Raw genomic sequence first — 26,127 nt, forward strand, 5'->3', positions numbered from 1 at the left:
AAAGATTCTGGAAGATTTTGATTGATTATTTCTTCCTCACTGAACGAGGTCAAAACAGCAAGACGCGCTAAACATTTCAGAGTTAAGCCAATATTTGGGATAACAATCTTATGAGCTTTAAACAACATCTCATCTTGGCCACCCTCCTCGTGATTGCTTACATAGAACCCAGTATAAACCAATTCCTTTAAATTCCAATTTAATGAAAACGTCTGCATTTCATCATTTGGATTTACATTAATGTCACTTGAAATCTCTTTGCTATTCAAGTCAAACAGAAAAAATTTCGTCGATGAATTGTCTGGCTCGTAAAGTAAGGAAATCAAAAGATGTCCAAATTTTAATATTGGACAACCAGGAAAATTAACCTTAGTAATTTTAAGGTTTACAGGAAGTTTGAATTCTTGACTGGATCCAATATGACCCTCTAGAAGTCTTTGCATGCAAAAGATTCCTGATATACCGTAGAAAATGACAATCATTGAATCACCTTCTCCAGATTGCAATAAAGACTGATAATTGAACAAATCAGAATCCCATGACAGTATGTATGAAAATACAATTTTCCCATTAAGATCAACTTCAAAGATTTCGTACGTTTTAACAGATTTTGCAGAAAAATACAGCCTTTGTTTGGAATATAAGATCTTCATTGGATGGTAAATACCGGAAGAAAAAATCTCCAAATCGCATTCCACCCTTTTCAAATGAACCATATGCATCTTACTAACGTGCAAAACATCGATGCAAATCTCAGGTCGATATCGATAATACCATCTATCTTCTCTATATCTACAATACCCTTGAAGAAGCAGAGTTGATGATTTTTTATCAACACCACAACGTTCAAAATAAATCTTGTTAAATCGTTCCTTGTCATAATTCAAAGTAATATCAGGGGTTTTGTCAATCACAATTGTGTCATTCGATTTTTTCAAAAGGTCAAAGATATCAAGATAATAAAGGTCCACAGCAACATTTTCATCTTCTGATGCTTTATATTGAACACTATGGACAACTTTGCCATGGTATGGAAACAAGAAAGACCGTCTGTCGCATTCACATTCGATAGGTATTGAGATCTTCAATATCTTCTTTCCAATTGTTCCAGTTACTGCATCAAAATCGATGACAAAAATAGCCATATCAAATTCTCCATACTCATCTATTGCAATAATGTAATATTTACCAGAACCATCAAAACTTTGGTCGTAAATATCTCTGTAGAAATCTACGCCAAGTGAGATTGATAATTCATCTTTGCCAAGCATATTTGGAGGTACAAACATTGATTTTGCAATATTGGTCATTTTTTTTATTTTTCAATTTGTTATCCTTAATCTGAAAAATGAAAAATAAAGTTTGAAAGTATAAGCTTTAAGAAGCAAGCCTTGCTAGATTACGAGTCTCGCATAATTTCAGGTAATTTGGCGCAAATAAATGATTTGCTCGACAATAAATGAAATTAACGTACTCTTGTCTCCCGAATAGACGGGTGGGGGGGGGGGTGTCCGAAAATAAATAGGGGGTAGGAAAATTTTCTAAATTCTAATAAACGGGGGGGGGGGTAATTTTTGAAATTTGTGAAATTTTCAGGAGAGATACATAAAATTGTCATTAATATCATGTTCAAACATCTAAAAAATTCTCTTTAAAGGAAAGAAGAAAAATGGCAATTTTTACATTTCTCTAACCTTCCACAGTACTAAAGTGAGCATTTTTACCTACCGCCTTTACGGTGGAGATTGCGAAACTGTTAAAGGGTGTATTAGCGGGAGGGGGTCTTAATAAGAGTGGGGGATAGATTTTTTTATCTTAACAATTAGCGGGGAGGGGCGTCTATTCGAGAGACAGGAGTAACCGGCCAAAGGGTTAGAAACTAAGAAGAGCAACTGGTATTTCAAACCATGAAAACTTTTCGATATAAAAATTCAAACTATACACAACACAACAAACAGACAAAATGTTAAAAAAAGGAGCATGCAAATTACATTATAGCCTAAATCAACCAAATTCAAAGTTCCCGCCAAATTAAATTCCCGTCAAAGGTTAATTTTTCAAGCCATCTAAAAAATCAAATTCCCATCTGAAAAGAAACTTTTTCGACCACCCGCTTAGTTAAATTTCCGCTAAAATTTATCCCTTAAGGTATTCGTCTCAGATCAGAAACCATTGTGGGCCACTTCTTAGCTTTCTCAATGTGAATTGAGTAATCTTTAAGGCACTCCTTCAAAGAATTTCATCACAAACTGGGCTAGAAGTTAAGTAAAAATCCAAACTTTAATTTTTTGGACAATACCTTAAGTGGATAGATTTTGGCGGGGATTAAAGTTGGCAAATTTAACGAATTTTGTTAAAAAAACACCAAATTAAATCCCTGCCGAAATTTCAAAAACGATCATTCGCCAAATTAAATCCCTGCAAAATTTAACGAAATTTTTTAAGATAGAAGTTCTATGGAGAATAATGCATTTTTAGTAAAATGCCATGTATTTCTTAGTTTACCAGAGACTAAAACCTTCTCATTCGCCAAATTAAGTCCCCGCTAAAATTTACAAAATTGATTATTCGCCAAGTTAAATCCCCGCCAAAAATTTAATTCTTGCCAATCGCCGATTTATATTCACGTCAAAATTAATCCACTTAAGGTAATTTCGAAAGTTTCTTTGTTTAAAGTGATCAAAATATCAAATGGTCTATCTTAGAAAACAAGATAAAAATGGAAAAATGGAAAAAAAAGTGGCAGTCCACGATAAACATATTATTTATCAGATATGATCAATGGTAATTTTCAACAAAGACCACTCTGGTGAGGCACTTACATAAAAACTTGTATAAAACATTTTCAAAAGGTCTAGCATCAAAAGATAGATTCAAAAGAAACACAACAGAAATAAAAAAACAGGTGAAATAATAAAAGCGATCAAATTTTCACTTTTCAATTCCTAAATATCCAAAAAGAGTTGATGGTAGATTGAGCTTTAGTAATTCGTTACTGGTAAATAATTGAAGTACTACCACTCGTGCCAAATGTTTCAGAGTGATTTTTTGAATTGAATATTCATTCATATTTACATGAGCAATTTTGAAAAACATTTTCTGCCTCTCCATCGTCACCTCGTCAAAATAAGTGATCCCAACTTCGTGCAGATTCCAATTTAAAAAATAATTCGGTAAAGGCAATCCTCTAAAAATCCCATACCCTCTTAATTTCTCTCCATTGCAAATTTGAATCCAAGAGACAAGCTGCCTGCCTTTATTAAAGTCAGAAGCATTGGCAACCAAAAGGAAATCAACAAACCTTTTGATCGAATATTGAAACGAAAACGACTTCGCATCTGATGTTTCGTAATCAATTATTTCATCATTAAACTCTTGAACAATACATGTCCTATCTTGATTCAATTCCCAAACTCGTATAGCATTATCCTTGTGAGTAATTCCTTTGTGTGATAAAACAATATAACGGTCGTCAAAATGATAATCATGGTATCCATCATCTATTGCAATCGAATAAACATAACGAAAATTGCCAGTGTAGTCATATTCGACAATTCTTAAGACACTATCTCTTTGGAAATAAAAATAAATTCTCTCTTTTGTTGCATTGAGAAAAAAGAAAAAATCGTCAAAAACTGAAGATTGACTGAGATCGATGACAACTCTCTTTGAATGACATATTTCAGTTTGCTGCGTCTTTATAACATCCAAACAACATTCACGGAGACGAGTTGCTTCTCCTTCCTCATTATATTCTTTGAAAAAGGTTAACACCAAAAGTGCAGTTACGCCATTTTCTCTTAATCCATACCAAATTTGACATCTTTCGTAGTCTTTACTATCGAATCTTAAAACAATATCTGCTTCACTTGGCTCGATAGTTAAATCCAATACCTTATACGGATGATCAACAAAAACATCAGGGAGATAATAATGATAAACATTTATTATAAATTTCTCTGCATTATCATTATCGAGTATATCATGCTTCACAATGACAACAACATTCCCAGTATAAGCATCAAGTTCCTGCCAAACCGATTCCGAACCATCCATATCTTGGAAATCAATGGTTAGAGTTCTCTTCTCGAGAGCATTTTGATGTTCATTGAAATACACAATAAATACACGAAGACGATTTCCACCATCCATATCTTCGAGAATGTAAAAGTGTTTGCCAGTGTGGTCAAATCCCCTTTGAAAGGAATTGATAGCTTGAAAATCATTACCCAAGGAAATGCTCAATTCTTTATTTTTGTATTCTGTAGTTGCTGCTGGTGACAGAAACATTGATTTTCTTACGTCGTTCATTGTTAATATTATTCTTCACCCACAATCTGAACTATGGTAGAAGAAATTTCGTGTAGTTGCAAACAATGATAGATAGAGTAATAGTAAATTGAAATTAATTAGGTAAAATTGTATAACTAAACGTGGTCCAGATTTCAAAAGTGACTAATCTCCCTGTTTAGTTAGTTTTGACATTGGAAAACCTTTAAAAATAAGTTTAAACTTTAGAAAAAGGAACCATGTCCCTATTATGAATTTGAGGGTGTTCCAATTATCTTGGAGGTGGCGATTTTCGTTCGTGATTCCTAACATGTTCCTGGACCTCTGTACAAAATTTTATCTTTACACCATTTCTTTCAAGGTTCTGATGGGTTTTGGTGGCCTTATTCTACCTGATTAATTATTAGAAGTTTCATTTTGTTTATCAAAGTATTTTGAAGATATATAATAATTAAAACGTTCTCAGATTTCATAAAGAAAATACTATAAAAATAACCAAGAGTTTTCTAAGATAAAAAGCTATAAGAAATATAAGAATTGATTATGAACAACTTTTATAAACCCACAAACTTCAAAAGGTTTCATATCTAAACTAAAAACAGAAATAGAAATAAACTTAGGTATCTTTCCAACAGGATATAAAATTCATATTGCAAACAAACTATACATAATCTGGGTATATATAAAATGATTTAAAAAAACAATGAGATTCATTAAAAACTATCTACGAAAGTTCAGTTAATTTTCAGTTAATGAAGATACTGAACTTTAATGGATGATTTTTAATGAATTTTATTGTTTTTATAAATTATTTTATATATACCCAGATTATGTATAGTTTGCAATATGAATTTTAAAACTAAAATAAAATTAACCTAAATAATCACTATAGTACTAAATTTAGATTGGAAAAAAAAATCAAGTAAACATTCAAAATAGATCAGTGCATCAAAAGAAAATCAAAATTAAAATTATAAACAAATAAATTTGATCAACTAATTATTATCAGGCCATACCTTTTTTTGCTCACCTTGTAGTATACAAGAAACTTTAGCTGGTCATTTAAAAAATCTATCCTTAATCGACTTGGGTAAGTTCATTTGTACCAAATCATTGATGGAATAATCTAATAATACAACTTTAAGTGCAGAATGTAGCAGTCGTTCGACCAGTCTTGTTTTCAATTTGAAAACTTGTCCAAACAATTTATTGTCAACGTCGCTATAAAACACCACTACTTCATTCGAGCACCAATTCAACTGGACATTTCTAACAGAGATATTTGGTCTACTGACATCAGATGTTATCTTTTGTAAGAGATGACCTGTGAAAGGGTCGATCAAATAAACATCTCGCCTTGCCAGTATCAATAAAGATGTGCCAGAAGTCACTTGATTAAATAGCTTCTGGCAACGAAAACTGAAACTAAGATGTTTTGGTATGAAATCTGAAACATTAACTGTAGTTATCAAGGACAATGTTTTCTCCAAGTAATTAATGCTATAAACGTTTAATTTGGTCCGTTTCTCAGCAAAATGAATCAAAATTTCACCATGCTTCAAATCATGAGCCCATTCAAAGCGGAAGAACATTTCTTTGATATAATGTTTTGCAATTACACTTTGCGTGTGCAAGGAATAAACGACTACACCATCTACTAAGAACATGAGTATTTTATCAGCATTGATGTTAAAAACAAAATCATTCGACCAAACTCCCATTGACATTGCGTCAATGGTCAGAACTCTTTCCACGGATAAACAATTATCTGAAGAGAAAAGAGATCTGAATATATGAACATCGCGTTTGTGTTCCTTATTTTCTTTGTTGAAGGTTTTGACCATAAGACTTAAAGTCTTTTCATTCGTTGATAGCTTTATATCAAAGTCCTTCGCGTAACAGTGCTCCTCTTCTAACTCACAAATAGTTCCCAGGTCTCTTCCTGTTCTATCCATGGCGGGGTTAAAATCATCAACTAACTGACATAAAGTCAAAGATATAGATCGTCTGTTTTTATGTTCAACTGCAAAAATAACAAAATCATGACTTGCGTTGATGGCACTACTCAATGAATTCTTTGGTGAATAGTAAAAACCTTTGCGACACTTTAAAGTCAGTTTATTGCTATTATCGATTCGATTGTAAACCCAAACAATGTTTCTGATAAAATGACTTTGACTGGTCCATTCAGATACTGTAAAAGTGTTATTATTAAACGATGCATCCATTGATTTACGTAAATTGCCCACTATCTTCCCTTCGATAACAAAATGGTTTGGGGTAATGTTACCAGTATTTTCTGGTATCAATCGAACTCTTGGTAATGAATCATCATTTAAACCAAGCAGTGCAGTTTTCATTGCTAAAAGATGATTTTTTAATTATATTAATTCTAAAAGAAATTAAAAATCACATATCAAAATAATAGCACTGTTTTGGTCAAGTAATTATCATAAAGTTGGCTGGAGAAGAGCCTCGGACATGACAAGAATTTATTTTTGAAGATACATTGCACTTAGACAGCTAACTCAATTCCTGTTTTTGTATAATGGTCACAGAATACAGTATAGTATCATGGCCCCAAATATATGTCGGTTAAATTTGAATACACTCAACTTATGTAAGAACAGCGCGCAGCGGAATGGGGCTTTAAAACATAACTGGTCGTATTTTAATTGTTTAGAAATCTCAAGAAAGGCCTGAAATTGATATCAAAGAAAAAGAATGCCTGGGAGCTAAAAAGAGAAATATATTTTCAACAAAAAGTTGATAATTGTTTCGTTTAAGTGGATACGACACCTATGCTTATCTTACTCAAAATTTCCTACTTTTTCCAACGATAGCTGGAAGAGCTTCTCGAGATGTCTTTGTTTGATTTAAGTTTCCACTTTTCCCCTTCTTTCAGCGCTCCCACAATTGAATCTTCTGTTACTCTTCTTCACGTTGCCGTATCAGAGTATCTCAAATACTCTCTGCCTAATAAGCATCCCCCCGCTAATTAATTTTTTTTCGAAAATCTTCCACCTAGGACATTTTTATTCCAACCCCCTCTTAAATTTTTTTGGGAAAAATGTTGTCCTCTTTTGCCCTAATTCTGTTGTATTAGCTTCCTTTTCAAAAATTTTCCTTTTTGGACATTTTTATTCCAGCCCCACCCCCACCCCCCGCTTATTAAAATCTGAGAATTTTTCGTGGAATTTTGAAAGCATTAAAGATTTAATCTCAAAAGTTGAGATATCTAAGGCAAATAGTGGTAGGAATTCCTATTTTCAGCACTCATGAAAAATAACATAAAGACTCGGCAAAGAATAAGTGATAATATAGTGGACATTCACGATCTCTAGTTTTGGCTAAAACTAAAAATAAGAGCATCCAGATACCAAAAAAGTACACATTCTTTTATAAGCAACCAGGCTGCTAAGGCTCCAGCCCTGAAATTAGCCAAAGTAATTAGTAAAAGCTTTTTAGATACTTTAATGGGATAAACTTTCGCGGGGATTAAATTTCGCGGTTGGGCCTATCCGCGAAATTCAAAAAATTCGCGGGGACTTAATTTCGCGGGTGGCACTATTGGGTGGCAATATTTTCACGGTTTTGTGGCTTTTACTTCCAAATCATGCATGTTGGTTGTTGAAATACACATTATTAGCGCTTCTTTGATGCAAGTAACCATTCAAATAGTATTTATCTGACATATTTTGAGTTTTGTTCAGAAATATTTCGCGGAAGAGGACCTTCCAAATTTCATTAGGATTTAATTTTCGCGAAGCTCCAACCCGATCGAGTTTTCCTTATTTTCCCGCTTCTTCCCGATCTGAAAGTCCGTTTTTTACCTCTTGCCCATTCATTACCTTCCCGATCGAGTTAGTGGCACAGACTGATAAATAGGGGTGGTCAAACCAAATTTTTCAGAAATAAGCCAGAATCTAAGCAACCCCAGCCCTGACCCGAAAATCGGAGTTGCTTATAAAAAAAATGTGTACCTAGTAAAACAGGTTTGAATCGACTCTTACTGTAGAGTGCATTTCCTTGAAATTTCTTTTTGTGCCAAAAAAAAGTAGTCATGTTTTCCACGTGCGTATTTACGGCGCGATATAGAAAGACATTATCGGCACCACCTACGTGGGAGAAACCTCAACGTAACAGATATCTTATTAACTACGGGCGTATGAAAACTAAAACAGCGAAAAGAACTAGTAAAAGAACTAGGACCGAGGAGAGGGGATATAACTAGAGAAGGTCCTGTAACTCCATTTCGTTATATTGATTTCTATAATTTTGTTATTTACTTACCAAATTACAACGACTATCCTATCCTATGAAAAGAAGACAGATAGTGCGCATGATATTCACAAAAAACGAAAGGAATAATTTTAGGGCATGAAGAGGTGTATAAAGTCCTCAAAAGTTGTTTTTTCTGCAAACCGAGAACTCCAAATATCGTCTATGTCGTCAAGCTTCTTCTTCGTGCACACCTGAAAAATCTTTTTCTACAGCACGCAGTATGAAGACTTGGCTACATTCAACAATGAAGCAAATTTGCTCCATATCCATAAGAATCTAACGGATAACTTGATTTAGATGAAGTTGGTAGAGAGTTTGTGTCGACTCGAGAGCATCGCTTTAATTACTTTGGAGAATTTTACTTTTGATTACCGTATGCTTACTGTCTGTTAAAAGCATACTCTAAATCTACTTTTACTTATGAAAAATTCCGCTTTATTTACTTATAGGTTTCATTTTGTTATTACATAGTAGTAACCAAATCACCGGCCCTGTTTGTTGCCACCAAGATGAAGGTCTACCTAGAATCAAACTCATAGTTTTCAACGCCCCCTTTCTTATTTGACGCCTCCTATATTCCTATTCCCCCAGTTTTTTAGACAAATCTTGGTACCCTCCCCCCAAAAAAAATTGGCATCCCCTATTAAAAAGGGGTATCACACAAAGGGATATCCAGAGAGTTTAAGGAACTTTTTATATCGTTTCAGGACGTTTAGGATTTTAAGTAGGTATTTTCCAAAGGGGCTGAATGACTAAGCATTTACTACCATTATTTCCTTTTCGAAATTTCAAGGACAAACACGTTTTGGTAATTTTTCTTGTAACATTGACAGAGATTTAGTCTATAGGTAGTTTTGTGACCGTTTGAAATAAAATTAATGGACCTTTGTGTAACCATCAGTATAAAAGGGGATTTTATCACTTACAAATTTGGCATCCCCCTATTAAAAAGGGGGATTGCGCAGTGATTTCCCTATCCTAAGATAGTGAATGATGTCCTGGATAGGGCCTGTTCTGTTCATCGGAAGAGGAATCTTCTTATGGCGAAAATTCGACTAAAGTAATCTGAAAGAAGAAGGTTTGGAGCGACTATCAAATGGAATTTTCTCTATTTTTCCCAAAATCCATACCTTAAAAAGTCGTGAAAATGAACTAAAGTCATATTCCTTTTGGATACAATTTTCAAAACTTAGTGAAAAAGGTGACCCTGACCAGCAGTAACTTCCGACCCCTATTTATTTTTAAATGATCCCCACCGGGCTCTCATGTATCCCAAAGATCGAATGCAAATTTTGTCTTGATGAAATTAGTCTAAAAGCGTTGATTACAAACGATTCAAAGTTCAAATTTCATAATGCGTTTACACCTATGTTTATTTTTTTAATCATTGATATGTCGACCTGTCAACACTGTTTATAGCCCTAGACTGTTGCTTTATAAAAACAAAACACTTCCATATGCTAGCCTGAGGTCACGAATGCCTAGTAACCTATCACACTGGCCAATAGACCTACTCAAAAGGTTCAAGTGGGGATATCTATTGAATAGTCATTCGTTGACACAAGAAGATCTTCAGCTGCGAAACAAAAATAATAGATTACGAAAGAAACTTTTGAAAAGTAGTATAAACGATGGAAATCTTCAGTTCAAAATCATCTTCAACTACAATTCTATCTACAACAACATCACCACAGAAGCTTAGCTTGAAAAAGGTAAATTGATATTGTAAACCTCTTACTAGCCTCAACATTTGGAGTTAATAGCTTCATATTTAAATATAAGGCTTAACATCTAGAAACCGATAGAATACACTGAGCCAATCCAACCGAAGGCATTTTACTCAGATTCTGTTTTACAACGGATTTTAAAGGTTTTGTTTTTTAAATAAGAGTGATATCGTTTGCTTACTCATCAATTTTAATTCACAAGCTTTCTCCCATTGGATGGACACGGATGTGGAGCAAGATTGGTCAAAAAGAGGAATAGAAAAACATTTTCGCTTATATCAGCATAATATAACATTAGGCAGCCCTGATATGAAATATGTGTCTGATATGAAACGGGAACACTTTATGTAAAAATAAAACCTTTAGCTAAAGACGGCAAAAAAGACTTTCTTAAAAAAAGATTTTAATTAGATGAACACCAAGTCCAGTTTTTGTTGATAGCTAATACAAAAACTTGAACAAAAACGCTTTATCTTTCTATCAGATAAATGAGTCAGAGTCAGTTTTAGCCAATAACTAATATTTCTTAGCTTTATTTTATCAGAGATTTCTTCTCCCAACCAAAAATCAAAATGGCTGACGACGCATTGACAGAAGGAGCTAAACTCTTCCAAAAAGAATTGACATACATAACAGAGTTAGAAGGAGATGTGGAAGGAATGAAGTTCACCATCAAAGGCGAAGGTACTGGTGATGCCACCACTGGAACTGTCAAATCCAAATATATTTGCACCACTGGTGATCTTCCCGTACCTTGGGCTACTATTTTGAGTAGTTTGTCTTATGGTGTTTTGTAAGTTTGTTTTTTTTGTTATGTATTGGGGATCGGTGCCTCGATGAATCAGTGTTAAAGATGTAAAATTTTGGTACGAAGTGCTTTTCTAGAGACATAAGGACATGGGAGAATGTCTCTCAAAAAAGAGAATATGCAACAATTTAGTTTTTATGAATCATAGTAGTCTTGAGGTCCCTGTAATTTATCATTTTTTTGACGTGCTCAAATTCGACTGGATAAAGGGAGCGCTCCAAACGTCTATAAGTATAAGCAATTTGTTCAATGAAACTTTGAAGTTTTTAAGCAATAAATAGCTTGGATAAATCTATCATGTCTAATTTTTTAAAGTCTGTGACCAGTTTGACCGTTGATGTCTGCTAATTGGAGAGAAAAAGTAGGATTTTGGCCATTCCGTGCATAAAAGATTGTCCGCTAATTGGAGGGTCCCCAAATTGTCTTTTGGAAACTTTGTTCCATGAGGATTTGACTAGGAAATGGCCTGGGGAAAAAAGAATTGTCCGCTAATTGGAGGTTTCTGCCTTTTACAGTGTCTGTTAATTAAAGGTTTTACTGTATTATGAGCAATCTATAACAAAATTTCTAAAACGTTGCTTTAAAGGACAGTCGAGAATTCGTCCAAGAGGAATAGAATCTTTTTATTTTTAGAAACTTTTTTATTTATTTAGGTGTTTTGCCAAATACCCACGTCATATTGCCGACTTTTTCAAGAGCACACAACCCGACGGTTATTCTCAAGAGAGAACTATTAAGTTTGATAACGATGGCCAATATGATGTGAAAGCCAAAGTCACTTATGAAGAAGGAACCATCTACAACAGAGTGAATCTGAAAGGTATCATTGATTCCTTCATTGAGATTCACGTGTCCAGTACAATTCTATTTATCATTAAGCTTCAACCCCTTCAAGGTCTATTGCCTGATCAAGTAGCTATTCAATGGGGCAACAGACCTTGAAGGGGTCGTGCCGCTATGTTGTTTGAAAATTTTACCATGTCACATATCACTTTTCCAAAAGAGATTAAAACAGTCAGAAATAACATTCAAGTCTCTACGGATTTCCATCCTAAAATTATGCCGGCCATAAATCCTTTTTGTGGCTTAGAGACCCCGTCTTGTGTTTTTAGGGACTAAAAGACTGGTGACACGTCTACAATGTAAAAATGATTTAGATTTAACCTCTTCTCATTTTTCTAACGGAAACACCCGAAAGAATCTGGGATTGATCTCTGTACTAAAAGACACGGTGGTCAAAATCCGGCTTTTTTGGATGCTTTCGTTAGAAAAGATGACGTTATCTTGACTTACGCATATCAAGAATAGGGTATTTGACTTTTACTGAATTTATTTTTTTAAGGTACTGGCTTCAAATCAAACGGAAACATCCTGGGCATGCGCATACTTTACCATTGTCCTCCTCACTGCGTTTATGTTCTCCCTGATCGTAAAAATGGTGGCATGAAATTAGAGTTTAACAAGGTAAAACTATATATTCATTGCTTGGTAAAGAAAGGAACAGCTTTTCTATGCAGTAAACATAATAATTTCCTACTTCACTAGGACTGAAATACAGTAAATTCTTTCTAATTCGATCTTCAAGGGACCAAAAACTTTATTCGAATTAGAGAGAGAGAAGTTGACTTTAATCACAACAACAATGGAAATTCTTTGTTCTTTCAATATAAATTCAGTTATCTTTCTCAACTTTTAACTTTTTGAGTATGCTTCTATACTGTATTGTGCTTGACAACGTTGAGGCGTTTTTTTGTGACCTACCTTTATGAGACATTTTTCTTGTCATACGACCGCAAAATAACTGTTTCTATTTTTACTCATAGGCTTTCGATGTTATGGGTGGTGGCCATCAAATGGCTCGTCACTCTCAATTTAACAAACCGTTAGGAGCCTGGGAAGAAGATTACCCTGGGTACCATCACATGTCATTCTGGACGTCCTTTGGTAAAGACCCAGAAGATGATGACACTGATCATTTGACCATCGTTGAAATCATCAAAGCTATCGATTTGGAAACGTACCGTTAATGATAAAATATTTAGATTCTAAACCCAACGCCGAAGTTAGTCACAATCATGAAAACAATACAATCACCAAACGGATAAACGCAACACACTCAGGGAAAAACACTGAGACTTGTACAACTTTTAAAAAAAATCAAATGATAACAGCCACATTCTTTTTCACCGTTCAACACATTTTGTACTTTAAAATATTTCAATTCAGTTTAGGAATATAATGCAGTTTTCTTATAACAGCTGCAACGATGTCATTTTTGGGATAAATCTTCTTTTATAGTTAGCAACTTAGCAACATTTATTTATATTTAATACATTTTTAATACTGGAAAAACAATCTCACTCTGAGTCTTATTAGAAATCAAAGGTTATCGATTTCATGGTTATATGAGGCCCCCCAGCGGACACTCAATTCACGCAATCACGCAATTTTTTTTCCAAATTCACGCATTGCCGCAAATTTTCCTCGTGTTTCATACAATAATCCGATTTTTCAGAAACCGGAATTTTTTCGGGAAAAATCGGGGAAACATTGGAAAATCGGGAAAACTGCACATAATCGGTGGAAAAAAGGGAAAATTCACGTATTCGCGCAATCAAAAAGTGGATTTTCACGTTCACGCAAGTTTTTTCAATTCACGCATTCACGCTTTTTTTTTCAATTTTCACGCATTCACGCAACCGAAAATGCCCATTCACGCATTCACGCAACTGCTGGGGGGCCCCTTATATCACAAACAATCCCTGCCTCGTTTTGAAATCATTACTGAGGTGATTATTTCTCTTGAGACCTTACACCTGAGACAACTTAAAACTTTATTATAGACTGTATGGCGCGATTAAGTGCCCCTTTAGTAGTATTTTTTTTGCTCAGGTGGATTGTAAGACAGTCAATAAAATAGGTATGGGGTATTGTTTTATTTGAAAATAGGGTATTGAAATCTGTGCTAAAATTAGGGTAGATCTAATTTATAATTTCTTTTTAAAATATGAGGGTTTACCTAAATTATACCTTAAAGTAGGAATAATTATAGTACTTATCCAGTTGCCACAAAATCTTTGAAGTAAGTTGAAAAGAAATTATATCAAAAAAATTGTAATAAACTTACAGGACAATTTGTTTAGGGTGTATGAAATTCATTTTTACAAAATGTCTGATTCTTGAATTCATTGGATTCGATAGTTGAACGGTTGAACCTCTAGAAAAAATGGAAGAAATTAAGTGATTACGCAAGTATTCAAAACGCATACTCCTGAGCTTCCGGAATGGATTTTTGGAAAAAGGAAAACTGTTCAAACTGCTGATTATACTATTGAATTCTTCGAGTCCATTGAATTGAGACCCTTGGAATCTGGAATATCAACTTATGATGACAGTGAATCCATCTCTTAAAAAGATGATTAGCCTCAAATCCTCTTTATATGAAGTTGATTACAACCTAGTCGACATCTAACATCATTCTGACACAATGGATCTTTATTCTCTTTAGAAGTGTAAACCTCTGATACAGTATGTCCCGAAGAAAGCGGACAAATTAATGTTTATATAAAGTAAAAATCCTCAAAACCCATTATCTAAACTGGGCTTAAAATGATTGAAATAAGATTACAATTCTCTGTTCAATTAATACATATTCAATTCCGAAATACAATGGGTGATTGAATACCTTCAGGAGGAAGTAAAGTCTGATCTAGGAAAAAAGTGCAACAAAAATTGTAGAGGACAAATTATAACGACAATTAAAAACATCAGTTTTTACCAGACAAAAAAATATTACTAACCAGAGCCAAGTATTGAATGAAAGACAACAACATTACATCTATTTACAGCGCATTCGATTCAGGATATCCAATCTTTTTGCTTGAAAGACACCATGACTGTCGAGAGATCTTTTGTTTACTGTATTTTTCTATATATTTTCTTTGTTCTTTATAACTGAAACAACGAAAACAAAAATTAAGGTTTTTTTCGGCAACATAAGCATAATTGTCGGGGGCTTTTCCAGAAAGAATTTGAATAAAGGGGGGGGGGTTGAGGATATAACATTTTTTTTGGAAGTTTAACCCCCCGGACCTCGTGCCGTGAGTTTTGATACCCCCCCCCCCCACCCGAACAAGCATCAGCTGACCCTGGAAATTCAGAACTACCCTCAATTAGAGCAAATTTACTGCCAAACAGAGCAATTTTACCTCCGGGGCAGATTTGAGAATGGCTCTGGTAGTGCCAATTTCTATTACAAATAGCAAATTTTACGGGGGATTTTTAATCAAAAATCTTATCTTTAAACTCTTTCCACCAGAAATGTTTGCATAAACGCAAAATCAAATCTCGCAGAAATTATTCCAATTGAAGTATTGACTAATCCCCAACCATCGAATACATTAACATTGATTTCTGAGTAATTTAAAAAGATACCGAAGTTGAGCAGATGGGTACAACGTAGTAGTTCAAATGGTTTTGATTATGAGCGACTTTTATAAACCCTCTAAATACTATTTCAAAAAGTTAGTAGTATTATCCAAATTAATAAAAGAAATAGAAACAACCTTTTCTTTTCAACAGTATATAAAATTCATATTGCAAACTATACATATAATCTTATAATATATAAAATAATTTATAAAAACAATAAAATTCATTAAAAATCATCTACAAAAGTTCAGTTCATCTTCAACAACTGAAAATTATCCTTTTAAAATTAAAATGAAATTAACCTAAATCACTATTGAGCTAAAATTTAGATAAACAAAATAATTAATAAAACATTCCAAAATAGATATTAGTGTTATCAATAAATTCAAAATTCAAATATAAACATATAAATTTGATCAACTAATTTTATCGTTAAAATCATTATCAGAAAAATAAATTAGATTGACTGGTACCTGCTGGTACATAATATATTAAAATCTGAAATGCGAAGTCTAAAGGGATTTCGACATTGAAAAAGTGAAGAACTTTTTCTTACCGGGTGCGTCAGAAAAAACTTTGGACGTTTGGTGAGCCACTGGGACCGAGCAAAGTCTTTTTGAAACTCAAAACCACTTTTATTAGAAAGAGGATAGTCTAACTTAAATTTTGAGGTATAGCTTTTTAAGTTGGGTAAAGTATTTCTCAAGTTATAAGCTTTTGAAGTTAAAATTCACTTTTCGAAAAGTGTAAAAAAACGTCAAAAATGGGTAATTAAACTGTTGTGAATAGAAGTGTTTCGCGGCATTTTGAAAGAGAGATTTTTTTCCATACATCCACACTTTCACAGAATAGCTTCTCTCAACATTCACCAAAATAAAATTTTATTGTTGTTTTACAAATTCCCGCTGTATGTTTTATTCCCAGTGGAACATTAATGACACGTTAAAACGTGCACATCAACAAAAGAGCAAGAGAGAGATAGAAAAAAAGAGAACAAAAATAACCTGTTTTTGAGATTTTGCTCTTTTTGATAAGTAATTTTGCGCTTTAGCCATATCTCAAAAAGTTTTGTTTCAAATTTAATGAATGATACCTCAAAATTTAAGCTAGACTATCCTCTTTCTAATAAAAGTGGTTTTGAGTTTCAAAAAGACTTTGCTCGGTCCCAGTGGCTCACCAAACGTCCAAAGTTTTTTCTGACGCACCCGGTATTAAAAATTTTGTCCGACACAGAATCATTTGATTTCAAGATTAGCATCTGGATGTTCGGAATACTCCCCTTTGTAGCGATCAAATAAATCTTTGAGTCGTTTGACATACAGGTCATGTAGCTTTTGAACTTCTCCTGCGCTCGGTTCGTCACGTTTTGACACTGATATCGGAGCGCCAACTAAGATGAGAAATATTAATATAAATATTCGTTCCAAAGTTAGGTAGAACTTGATCTATAAAAGCAGACATAAAGGATAAAGAAAACAAAAGTAACAATCACCTATACTCTCGAAAATTCTCGCGCTTATTAATTTTTGGGAAAATGTTTTTGAAAGTTCACTCTTATGTCCTAATTCTGCTGTAAATACCGGAGTATCTAAGAGACCTTTTCATCTTAAATTTTAATATAACGATGACCGGCGCGGGAGATACAATGAATTGGATTGTTTCATTTAAAAATCTGCTATTTTGAGCCTGGGAAGACTTCGATGCACCTCAATGGAATATATTCAGGCAGGTTGTTGGAGTAGACTCTATACATTCACTGATAGGATCCTCCAGAAAATTATTTCTATTATTGTACACATGAGAAAGATTTATTCCAACTATGAAGCATAAATTGAAACCCTTTCAAAATGAAAATGAATACCTATGGTTGTAATCCTCTTGCGAAATGGCAGAAATCCAAAGTTGTATTGAAAGATTCCACGACCATAGAAAATAACTGGTGCAAAAGTCAACCATTTCCGTAATTTCTCTTGGAAACACCTAAGCCGTGATCCTTGCGGATTATAGGCTTGTTTGAAGAGTTCGTTTTCTCCGAAAGAGAATACAGGTACAAGATCAGCTCTATAAAATATATGAAGGTAAAAATTGAGGCTTTGAATTGACAAAAGATTTAAAAAATGATTGAAGATTAGAGAGAGAGCTATGTGTTAAACATTTTAATATTTTAAACAATTTAAAGGAAAAGACAAATTTCTATTTGATTTTAAGTTTCACATTTTTAAATATTATATAATCTGGTTCCTTTTGACATAATCATATTATATAATGTCAGTACCATAGAAAACTGTTTACCCAGTTTTTAGTGCCATTCTTATAAATCCTCTTCTATCTTTCAACGTCACAGTACATGATCCTGGCCTTGCATCAAGGGATTCTGCTGCACCACCAACAACAATCACCACTGCATTCCCACCTTCTTTTTTACCACAAAGATGCTCAATACTTTGTTTTGAAACATCACAAAATCCAAGTGCCATCATCAAATCACGGAAGAAAGGAAATTTAAACATAACTAAAATGGCAAAATATTCAAATCCTTTAAACCGCTTGAGTGCCAAGGACTTTTTTGAATACTTTTTTTTTACAGGATTGACCACTTGAAACTTTAAAATAGATAAAATCTATACTAGTTTCAATCACCAATTCCACCTCATTTACTTCATTTCTTTTATTATGGTCTATGTCTATCTTCCAAGAGGTAGCAAGGCTCCATCGTTATCAGTTAGGGTCAAGGTTGAAGCTTGAGCGTCACAGTATAAGACAAAAGGCCAAAATCTAGTAGGGAAAAGTCTCTTCCTATTGGCCAGTAAACTTACACTGAAATGTTAAGACTTCTTTCTCTTTGTGATTCATTTAGATTTTTCATGAGACGTTTATATTACTAACGTTCTCGGAAATCGGATAGTTTCTTGTACATTTTTTGATGATGGGATTATGAAAATTTGGAAAAGCAGTGACCCCTCTGTCCACTTTATTTTGTAAATGTTATTATCAAAGATCAGATGAACTACTTACTTTTCAACGTCAAAACATGAGGTTTTATACCAGGGAACTTTTGAGAAAAGCCAGATCCATCGGTTCCAAAATTTGCAAAGGCGCCAGCACCAATAATACCATGTGGGTGAAATCCGAAAATATAATTTCTCTTCCTATCTAAGTAAGCTGTTTTCACCAGAGTTACTGGGAAATATTCACAAAAATATTTCCAAAGTTTCAACTTTCGTATAAATTCAATCCTTCGACCCCCTTGTGATGATCTGTTTGAGTCAAAAACAATGACGAGAGTTGCATACAGTACAGATATTGGCCACAATGGTGTAAAAAAAGCAAAAAGCCAGCATAAGATCCCTGTAGCATGACCAAGAAATCCCATCCAAACACCACAAACAACTGCAAAGGTTTGCATTCTTCTACTAAATGGTATCCACAAGGGTGCAAACCCCATTTCTTTTGATTTCTTTTGATTTGGTTTTTAATGATTTATTTTATTTATAAGTTCCTGAAAATCAAACTATTGGCATATGACATTTCATTTCAACAAAGAAAAAAGGGGAGAAATAAACTAGATGTAAGCCCTAGTTTAGCCAGGCGGCCCACTTTCCGCCCTGCTTATTCTAATTGCGAATTGAAGTTAGCAGAGAGTTGCCTGTCTAAAGTCAATGCATTGCCCTCTTTTGACGTCAATGCAATGTCTTCTTTCGAACCTTTTTAAAGCAAAGATTTAACTGCCAAATTAGTGCCCACTTTTTGCTTTCTCTAACAATTAGAATAGGCAGGGCAGAAAGTGGGCCGTCTAAACTAGAGCTTATACTCATTGTAAAAATACAGCAAAAACGATAGTTTTTCAAGTTGTTCTTGTACCCTTTTTTATCAGCTATAGAGAATCAAAAAATTGATTGCTTGACTCACTAGGAGGCTTTTGCTTTGGATTAATGTATGTAATTTCAATCAATATTTTTACAAATAGATTAGCTAGAACAGTTTGTAAGAAAATATCAATTCCTTTACAATTTCAAATAATATAAACCTTTTTGCTTTTCCAGCCCTTTAATCAGCACAAAGAAAAACATTACAATAAGTCCCCTTTTTGGCTTCCATCAAACGCTGCCCTGCCTTTTTAAAATATGGCCTATTTTCCATCCATTGCCTTTGATTATCAGTCCATGCTTACTTTTTAAAATAAAGTGCATTATCATGAAAAATATATCACACAATTGCCCCCACTGTAATGTCAAAATTCTAATTATCAGGAAAACTAGTTCACCATGTAGTTGAACAATTTTTCAACCCTTTGAGATAATTTCAGAGCTTAAACATATCAAATACCTAATTCAAAAGTCAACTTACAGGAGGTCAGATTGTGTTCGACAACCTAATTGCAATTATTCGATTGTGTTCAATTGCGTTCAATTGATTCGACGTTCGATTCGTTTGACTGACACCGTCTATCTGGTTTATTGAATAACAAATTACCAGTACTCAAGCCAGTACAAACTATCTTGTCAGCTTTGGTACCGTCAACTGCTCTAACTTGGGGCGATTGGTCGACGAAACATGGGACTGTCAGGGACTGTTGATATCTGGCCTGTATTTTCACCTACTGTTAAATCTCTTTGACAACCAATTTGTTTTGAAAGCTCCACCAAGTTTATCAATCATACTTTCTGTCATAACATGTCACGATAACTTTCACTGATAACGCACCCTTTTAAATTTCTTTGTTTTCATTCAAAATGACCAGATACCGATTAGAGAATTAGAGAACGCCCGCCGCCTAACCACCTATAGCCTGATGGGATTAACAAATAACGAGTGTGTAACTTGCCGCGCGGGTGATGTTACCACTAATTCGGTCTTCTTCGTTCCAGACATTCACGTGTGTTCCACTACGGATTTTTTTCATTTTCAATTTAAAAGCCGTCCCATTGTCGTCCCATGTTTTGTCAGATAGTCCCAAGTTAGAGCAGTTGATGGTAAATATATACTGTCTGTTTTGCTTTTTATACAAATAAAATAAGCTCTCACATTCTTTTAACGCCCCCTGATAGCTGACAATTAGACTAGGCAAACTTAAACTCGTATATCAAGATTACGGGATTTCGAGTACAGGTCGATTTTACTTTCGTTTTGAGTGGTTTCATTTTCGATTTCAAGCCAACATCTTAGCAACGGGGTGCTCGCCCATAGCTACAGGGGTTTGTGCAAAAAACTAAACATAGAAAATTTTCCAAATCCCCCATTTCGATTAAAGCAATGAAAAATGAAACTTTTCTATGTTTAACTTTTTTTGCACCTATTCTTCAAAATGAAATTATTTAAGATTTTAAGTTCTTCTTTTATTCAATGATTTTTAGGGCACTTTGTTGACAATCTAACACTCCCATCAAATTTACGCTTTCTTCAGTAAATTGAAGATGAGAAAAAACCTAAGCCACTGATCATGGTCTTAATTATCAGTTTCACCCAAAAAAGTGCCTTTTTTGTCCATATCTTTTAAATAGATAGTCCAAGCCTTATCCCTCCTTCAGTAAAGCTTCCTACCTTTTATCCTTCCGAAAAACCAAAAATATTGGCCTTAATTGCTTGATTTCAGTTCCTGTAGCCAGTAGTGTGACCCCCTGTATTTCTATTTTATTCCGCACGGGTGATGTCACATGACTCAAATCCCGCAGTCTTATTGGACTAGAGAAAGCGAAAGTGAAATCGCGCGATCTGATTGGATGAAGAAAAAAACATGGGAACTGGAACCGAAAATATTTCTCATTCTAAAACAAGATGGCGGCGAGAAAAGCACGTCTTTTACTTTGGATGAAAGATTGTAAATTCTGGTTGATTTTAAGGTTTTATCTTATCTTTTCTCATTTACTTTAATTAGTAGAGGCTTCTTCAATGTTTGGGGAAGGTAAGTCTATAAAAGTTGTTTGTTTTTCGGTGGAAAAAAGTGTTTAAAAAAGCATTTTTTGTGCTCAGGGTTTATTTTTCTTCTCAAATTTTGTCTTCAATCTTTAAATGAACGAGTATTTGACTGATGGTTATGATTTTTTCACAGAACATAGTAAAACTATGGACCTTTCTACAGAATTTCAAAAAATTTGCTAGTTCTGGAGATATATTGAAAAGTTTTGACATGGGTAATTTGCGTTTGTTTTTCGCGTTCCCAAACCAAACGCACTTTTCTGAAGGACAAAAGGTATAGGAAGCTTTACTGAAGGAGGGATAAGGCTGGGACTATCTATTTAAAAGATATGGGCAAAAAAGGCACTTTTTTGGGTGATAATTAGGATTTTACTTAGAAACTTTAATTCTCTTACCCCCGTCTCGGGCCCCCCTGATATGAGCAAGGGAACAATGTTGGCCATACTGAAAATTTCAGATCAAAACAAACACGGAATTAATTCCTGTAACTCAAAGAAAATTGGAAAAAGCTGGTTTTTGACTGTTTCTGATCCTAAAGTGCTATTTTTTGGTAAAAGCTATGCAATTTATGTTTGGATTTCTAGAAAGCTTACTCATTCATTGTCAATATATTTTGTATTTGAAAGTAATCTCTTCATGCATTAAAAAAAGATATAGTCACTTGTAGTTTCATTTTTCAAAAAAAAAATTTCCAAAATCGATTTTTGCATTTCGCCATTTTACCCCTTACCCAAACGATGCCAATCGAACGGTATCGAACAAAAATTCCAATCGAATCAATCGAACGCAATCGATTGCCGAACGCAATCGAATATCAATCGAACATAAAATTCTGGGTAAAATTGGATTGATTCGATTGATATTCGATTACGTTCAATTGATATTCGATTACGTTCGATTGATATTCCATTACGTTCGATTGATGTTCGATTACGTTCGATTGATGTTCGATTACGTTTGATTGATGTTCGATTACGTTCGATTGATGGTCGATTACGTTCGACTGCGTTCGACGGGTGGTCGATTAATTTAGATATCAATTTACCTCAATTCCTTTCAATTTCGAGCGCCTCTTATTAGGGAGGTTAAGTATCGATACGATAGATAAATCAACGCAACGAACGGACTTTGACACACAACCTGCAGTAAACATGTGGGCCTGCATGATCTGCATTTTCTAAAATCCAGGCTAAAATGTCTCTATAACGAAACATCGTGAAATCTTCGTTGTTGATATAACATCTACTTTGCTACCCTTACTATCTTGCAGAGAAAAGCCCGTTCGTCGCGTTGATTTGTCTTTGATACTTAACCTCCTTATTTTCAAACCTCTAATTCTAAGACCTTTAATTTTTGCGCACCTCCTAAAATTTCCATGTCATGTAGGCTTTAATTTCCGCGCGCCTTTGATTTTATCATTTTATCAAAGTAGTGTCATTCTTTCAAATTTTAAAATAAAAAAAGACGAAAGTTAAATTCAGCAAAAACACTAAAAGTTTTTGAAATGGTTTGACTAAACAAAACGATAGGAGAAAGCAAAATAAAAAGAGATAGAAAGGATAGAAATTAATGTTATTTCATTTGACTTTCTTGTCTCCAAAAGTTTGGTTCTTCTTAATACTATTCCTTATAGTGTTACATAGAAGCCCCTCTGTCCGTCACATTTTGTCTGATAATAGAGGATTTTTTCCCGTCGCAATTCAATTTCTTAGTTTTTCAAGACAAGTATAGTGGCGAAGAGAGGCACGTTGATCGAGTCCGCCGCCGCGACCCTTGTCCCACAAAATCTAGTAGGACACTCGATAAGCTGTTTGAATTATCTCTTTTTCTAGTGTAGCTAGAGACCTCAAATTTGGAGGGAGTATTCTTTGATGGTGTTAAAATATTATTATATAAAAATATTTGTAAAATATTTATTTATTTATCAAAATAACGAAAGATATATCTTTTTTTGAAAAAAGAAGACATTGCATTGTTTTATATTTGTTTTTGAAGAAAATAGCTTGGAAAAGGTTGGAATGAGTCAAAAAAGGTGGTAGGACCCATTTTCAAGGGGCCTCTGGAAATGGAGGAACAAAAACTTATGAGTAAAGAATAAGTTTTTCTGAAAGGAGAAACCCCAAATGAAAAGAAAATCCATTTCGGCAGAAATAAAAACATTGGGACATTCCCATGCTAAAGAAGCAAAAAAGTTAAAAAAACTACATGAAAATGAAAGAACTAGAATTAGCGATTGTGATTTTTGAATTCCTCACCCTTTTTCTGATATACATACAAAGTTTCAGCCTCCAAATACATTTTCCTCCGTTTCCAGACACATTTGTTCTTTGATAGTTGCAAATTTTTTTTCTCGGGTCGGCAAACAATTTTCAAAATGTTGCAAAATGTTTGGCATTTTACCAATTTGCCGTCTAGCCCGTGTCCACAGTGTTATATACCGCTGGAAAGCTAAGATCACGCACCCGCCGAGGAGTAGATGAGCTGAACGCATCATAAGCCCTTTGGATGGTGGGGCACGGCGGGAAGGTAAAAAGATCTGATTTGTAAGCCCAAACAACGAAAAATTACCACTTTAAATGGTTGAAAACTAAAAATATTGCAAATTTCATGTTTGGTGATGTCATTTTGGTCATTTTGGCCCAAAATGACGTCATCGAAAGGGTAATTAACTTTTCACTTCACTGTGACTGAAAAGGTTCTCTTGATAATTTCCGATACTATGAGGGGTTAATCATTACTAAAATCCTTCTCAAACTCCAGTTATTCTATTCTTTAGGTTTTGATGACGTCATCGGATCCAAAATGCCTCAATTTGAATATATTTATTTTCGAAAGTCTCTATAAATAATATACCCACTATTACCCCTCCCAACTTGTTCTCCGTTAAATTTCCCATCCAATGAGGGGTCAACGACCTCCCAACCCCTATCCAATCTCGAGATATCGCATTTTACCTGTTTTGATGACGTCATCAATTGAAAACGCCTAAAAATTCAGCCAAATTTAAAAGTCACACTCAAGCCTCAGAACCCCTACCATCTTATTCTCCATAGAATTCTCGATCCAATGAGGGGTAAACGACCTCCCAACTCCTTTTCAAACTCGAGATATCACATTTTGAAGTTTTTCCCAAATCTGTGACGTCATTGGGTCTCTTTACCCCTAATGTTATCAATGGTCGATTCACGAATTTTGTAATTTTTTCGGTCAACAGGTAGCTTGTGCCCCAAGGGGGAAAGTGGGTTTTTAAATTTGCAAAAAATTTGCACTGCAACGCCTTCTTCACAAAAACGCCGATTTTCACACTCTTCCCCTGAACACTTTCGCTTTCGTTCTCAACCACCCATCCATCCATCCAACCAAAATCTGTCACGTAACTTTCGAACAACACCCATTTCAAAAATCCATAATGGCTCCCCCACGGCTCAATACGAATTCTACGTTTAGTAATATAGAAGTTCCAAGGGTTCAAAGTTCACGGAAAAATGAAACATTTGGTAGGGTGGACAGGCCAAAATTTTCCCCTCAATTTTTCGAAACCAAACTAATTTTATTTGAAAGGCGCTGTGGTATATGGTCATTGACCTTGGTTACTGCACAGGCGACTGAGGTTCGATTCCCACTCGCAGCGGTTCACTTGGCAAGTGAATGAACCTTCGCCCGGGTCAGCCCATGCCATGTGAGGGGAATTGGGTAGTCAGTCCAAGGTGCTGACGGGACGCTCATTGAAAGCGTCTATAGTTGCGAAAATAGGCCTCAAAAGCTTCCTGCAACTCAACCAAATAGAAATAGAAATAGAAATAGAAATGAAAGTCCTTACCTTTGTGAGAAAAATGAGGGGTCATTTATTAGAATTGGTTAAGTATTCCCAAAGTTATTCCATTTTCAAAACACAAAAAAATCACTTTTTCAAAGAATCGCCTCATTACACCACGCCAGCAAGAAATAATTTTCGGAAGCACCAAAATCGCGCCAAAAATGGGGATGAAATTAGTCTTCCGTGGCGGGATTGTGGGGAGTTTTGCTGGTGCGGTCTGAAAATCGGCCCGATGACTGCTAAACTTTAGCTTATCGCTAATGAGCTGGAAATGATAGCTAAAAACAAATTTCACCACTAGAAAGCTGAAATCCTCAGCTTTCAGATGGTGTATGCTGCTTAAAAAAAAATCCGCAATCTTGTTAAAAAATCACAATTTTTCTTATTTTTCGAAATTCCAGACGGCCGTAGATTTTCAAATAAAGCAATTGTGATAGATTGTAGCCTAATCTTACCCTGGGTTTTAAAAAACCGCGATTGAAAAGATGAACCAGCTCAATAGCGACAGCCATTTGTTTCAATGTTAGGGTGGACAGGCCAAAATTTTCCCTCAATTTTAAGAAACCAAACTAATTTTATTATTTGAAAGTCCTTACTTTGTGAGAAAATGAGGGGTCTTTATTAGAATTGGTTAAGTATTCCCAAAGTTATTCCACTTTCAAAACAAAAAAATCACCTTTTCAAAGAATCTCCTCCTTACACCACGCCAGCAAAATAATTTTCGTAGCACCAAAATCGCGCCAAAATGGCGGATAAATCTAGTCTTCCTGTGGCGGTGTGGGGAGTTTGGCGGTGTGGTCTAAAATCGGCCCTATGACTGTTAAACTTTAGCTTATCGCTAATGAGCTGAAAAT

At 34.6% G+C, this 26,127-nt stretch overlaps 3 protein-coding genes across 3 annotated transcripts; 1 reads left to right on the plus strand and 2 right to left on the minus strand.

Moving 5' to 3' along the window:
• Positions 1 to 5,118: 5,118 nt before the first annotated feature.
• On the minus strand, positions 5,119 to 14,316 carry LOC136799069 (uncharacterized). Its single transcript, XM_067055749.1, has 2 exons — positions 14,237 to 14,316; positions 5,119 to 6,652 (listed from the first exon to the last, which is right to left on the minus strand). Exon 2 carries the CDS (start codon positions 6,648 to 6,650, stop codon positions 5,349 to 5,351), a length of 1,302 nt encoding a protein of 433 aa, XP_066911850.1. The 5' UTR covers positions 6,651 to 6,652; positions 14,237 to 14,316; the 3' UTR covers positions 5,119 to 5,348.
• Positions 10,609 to 13,419, plus strand: LOC136799070 (green fluorescent protein-like). Its single transcript, XM_067055750.1, has 4 exons — positions 10,609 to 11,094; positions 11,763 to 11,929; positions 12,452 to 12,573; positions 12,933 to 13,419. The coding sequence occupies exons 1-4, from the start codon at positions 10,874 to 10,876 to the stop codon at positions 13,134 to 13,136; spliced, it is 714 nt and encodes a 237-aa protein (XP_066911851.1). The 5' UTR covers positions 10,609 to 10,873; the 3' UTR covers positions 13,137 to 13,419.
• Positions 14,317 to 16,749: 2,433 nt separating the features above from the next.
• Positions 16,750 to 19,050, minus strand: LOC136799071 (2-acylglycerol O-acyltransferase 2-A-like). The gene is made up of 4 exons (XM_067055751.1): positions 18,556 to 19,050; positions 17,833 to 18,052; positions 17,402 to 17,601; positions 16,750 to 16,930 (listed from the first exon to the last, which is right to left on the minus strand). The coding sequence occupies exons 1-4, from the start codon at positions 18,983 to 18,985 to the stop codon at positions 16,776 to 16,778; spliced, it is 1,005 nt and encodes a 334-aa protein (XP_066911852.1). The 5' UTR covers positions 18,986 to 19,050; the 3' UTR covers positions 16,750 to 16,775.
• Between the last annotated feature and the right edge of the window lie 7,077 nt (positions 19,051 to 26,127).

This window comes from Clytia hemisphaerica, unplaced genomic scaffold (genome assembly GCF_902728285.1).
Source record: "Clytia hemisphaerica strain Z4C2 unplaced genomic scaffold, Clytia hemisphaerica genome assembly, whole genome shotgun sequence".
Lineage (NCBI taxonomy): Eukaryota > Metazoa > Cnidaria > Hydrozoa > Leptothecata > Clytiidae > Clytia > Clytia hemisphaerica.

Bases quoted from the DNA above. Each gene is read 5' to 3' on its own strand.
- LOC136799069 (XM_067055749.1), bottom strand. From the start codon at position 6,650: ATGAAAACTGCACTGCTTGGTTTAAATGATGATTCATTACCAAGAGTT.
- LOC136799070 (XM_067055750.1), top strand. From the start codon at position 10,874: ATGGCTGACGACGCATTGACAGAAGGAGCTAAACTCTTCCAAAAAGAA. The intron at 11,930-12,451 runs GTATCATTGATT...TATTTTTTTAAG, and splicing joins CAACAGAGTGAATCTGAAAG to GTACTGGCTTCAAATCAAAC. The intron at 12,574-12,932 runs GTAAAACTATAT...TTTTACTCATAG, and splicing joins TGAAATTAGAGTTTAACAAG to GCTTTCGATGTTATGGGTGG.
- LOC136799071 (XM_067055751.1), bottom strand. From the start codon at position 18,985: ATGGGGTTTGCACCCTTGTGGATACCATTTAGTAGAAGAATGCAAACC. The intron at 18,053-18,555 runs GTAAGTAGTTCA...TTGCCATTTTAG, and splicing joins TCATGTTTTGACGTTGAAAA to TTATGTTTAAATTTCCTTTC. The intron at 17,602-17,832 runs GTAAACAGTTTT...TATATTTTATAG, and splicing joins AGAATGGCACTAAAAACTGG to AGCTGATCTTGTACCTGTAT.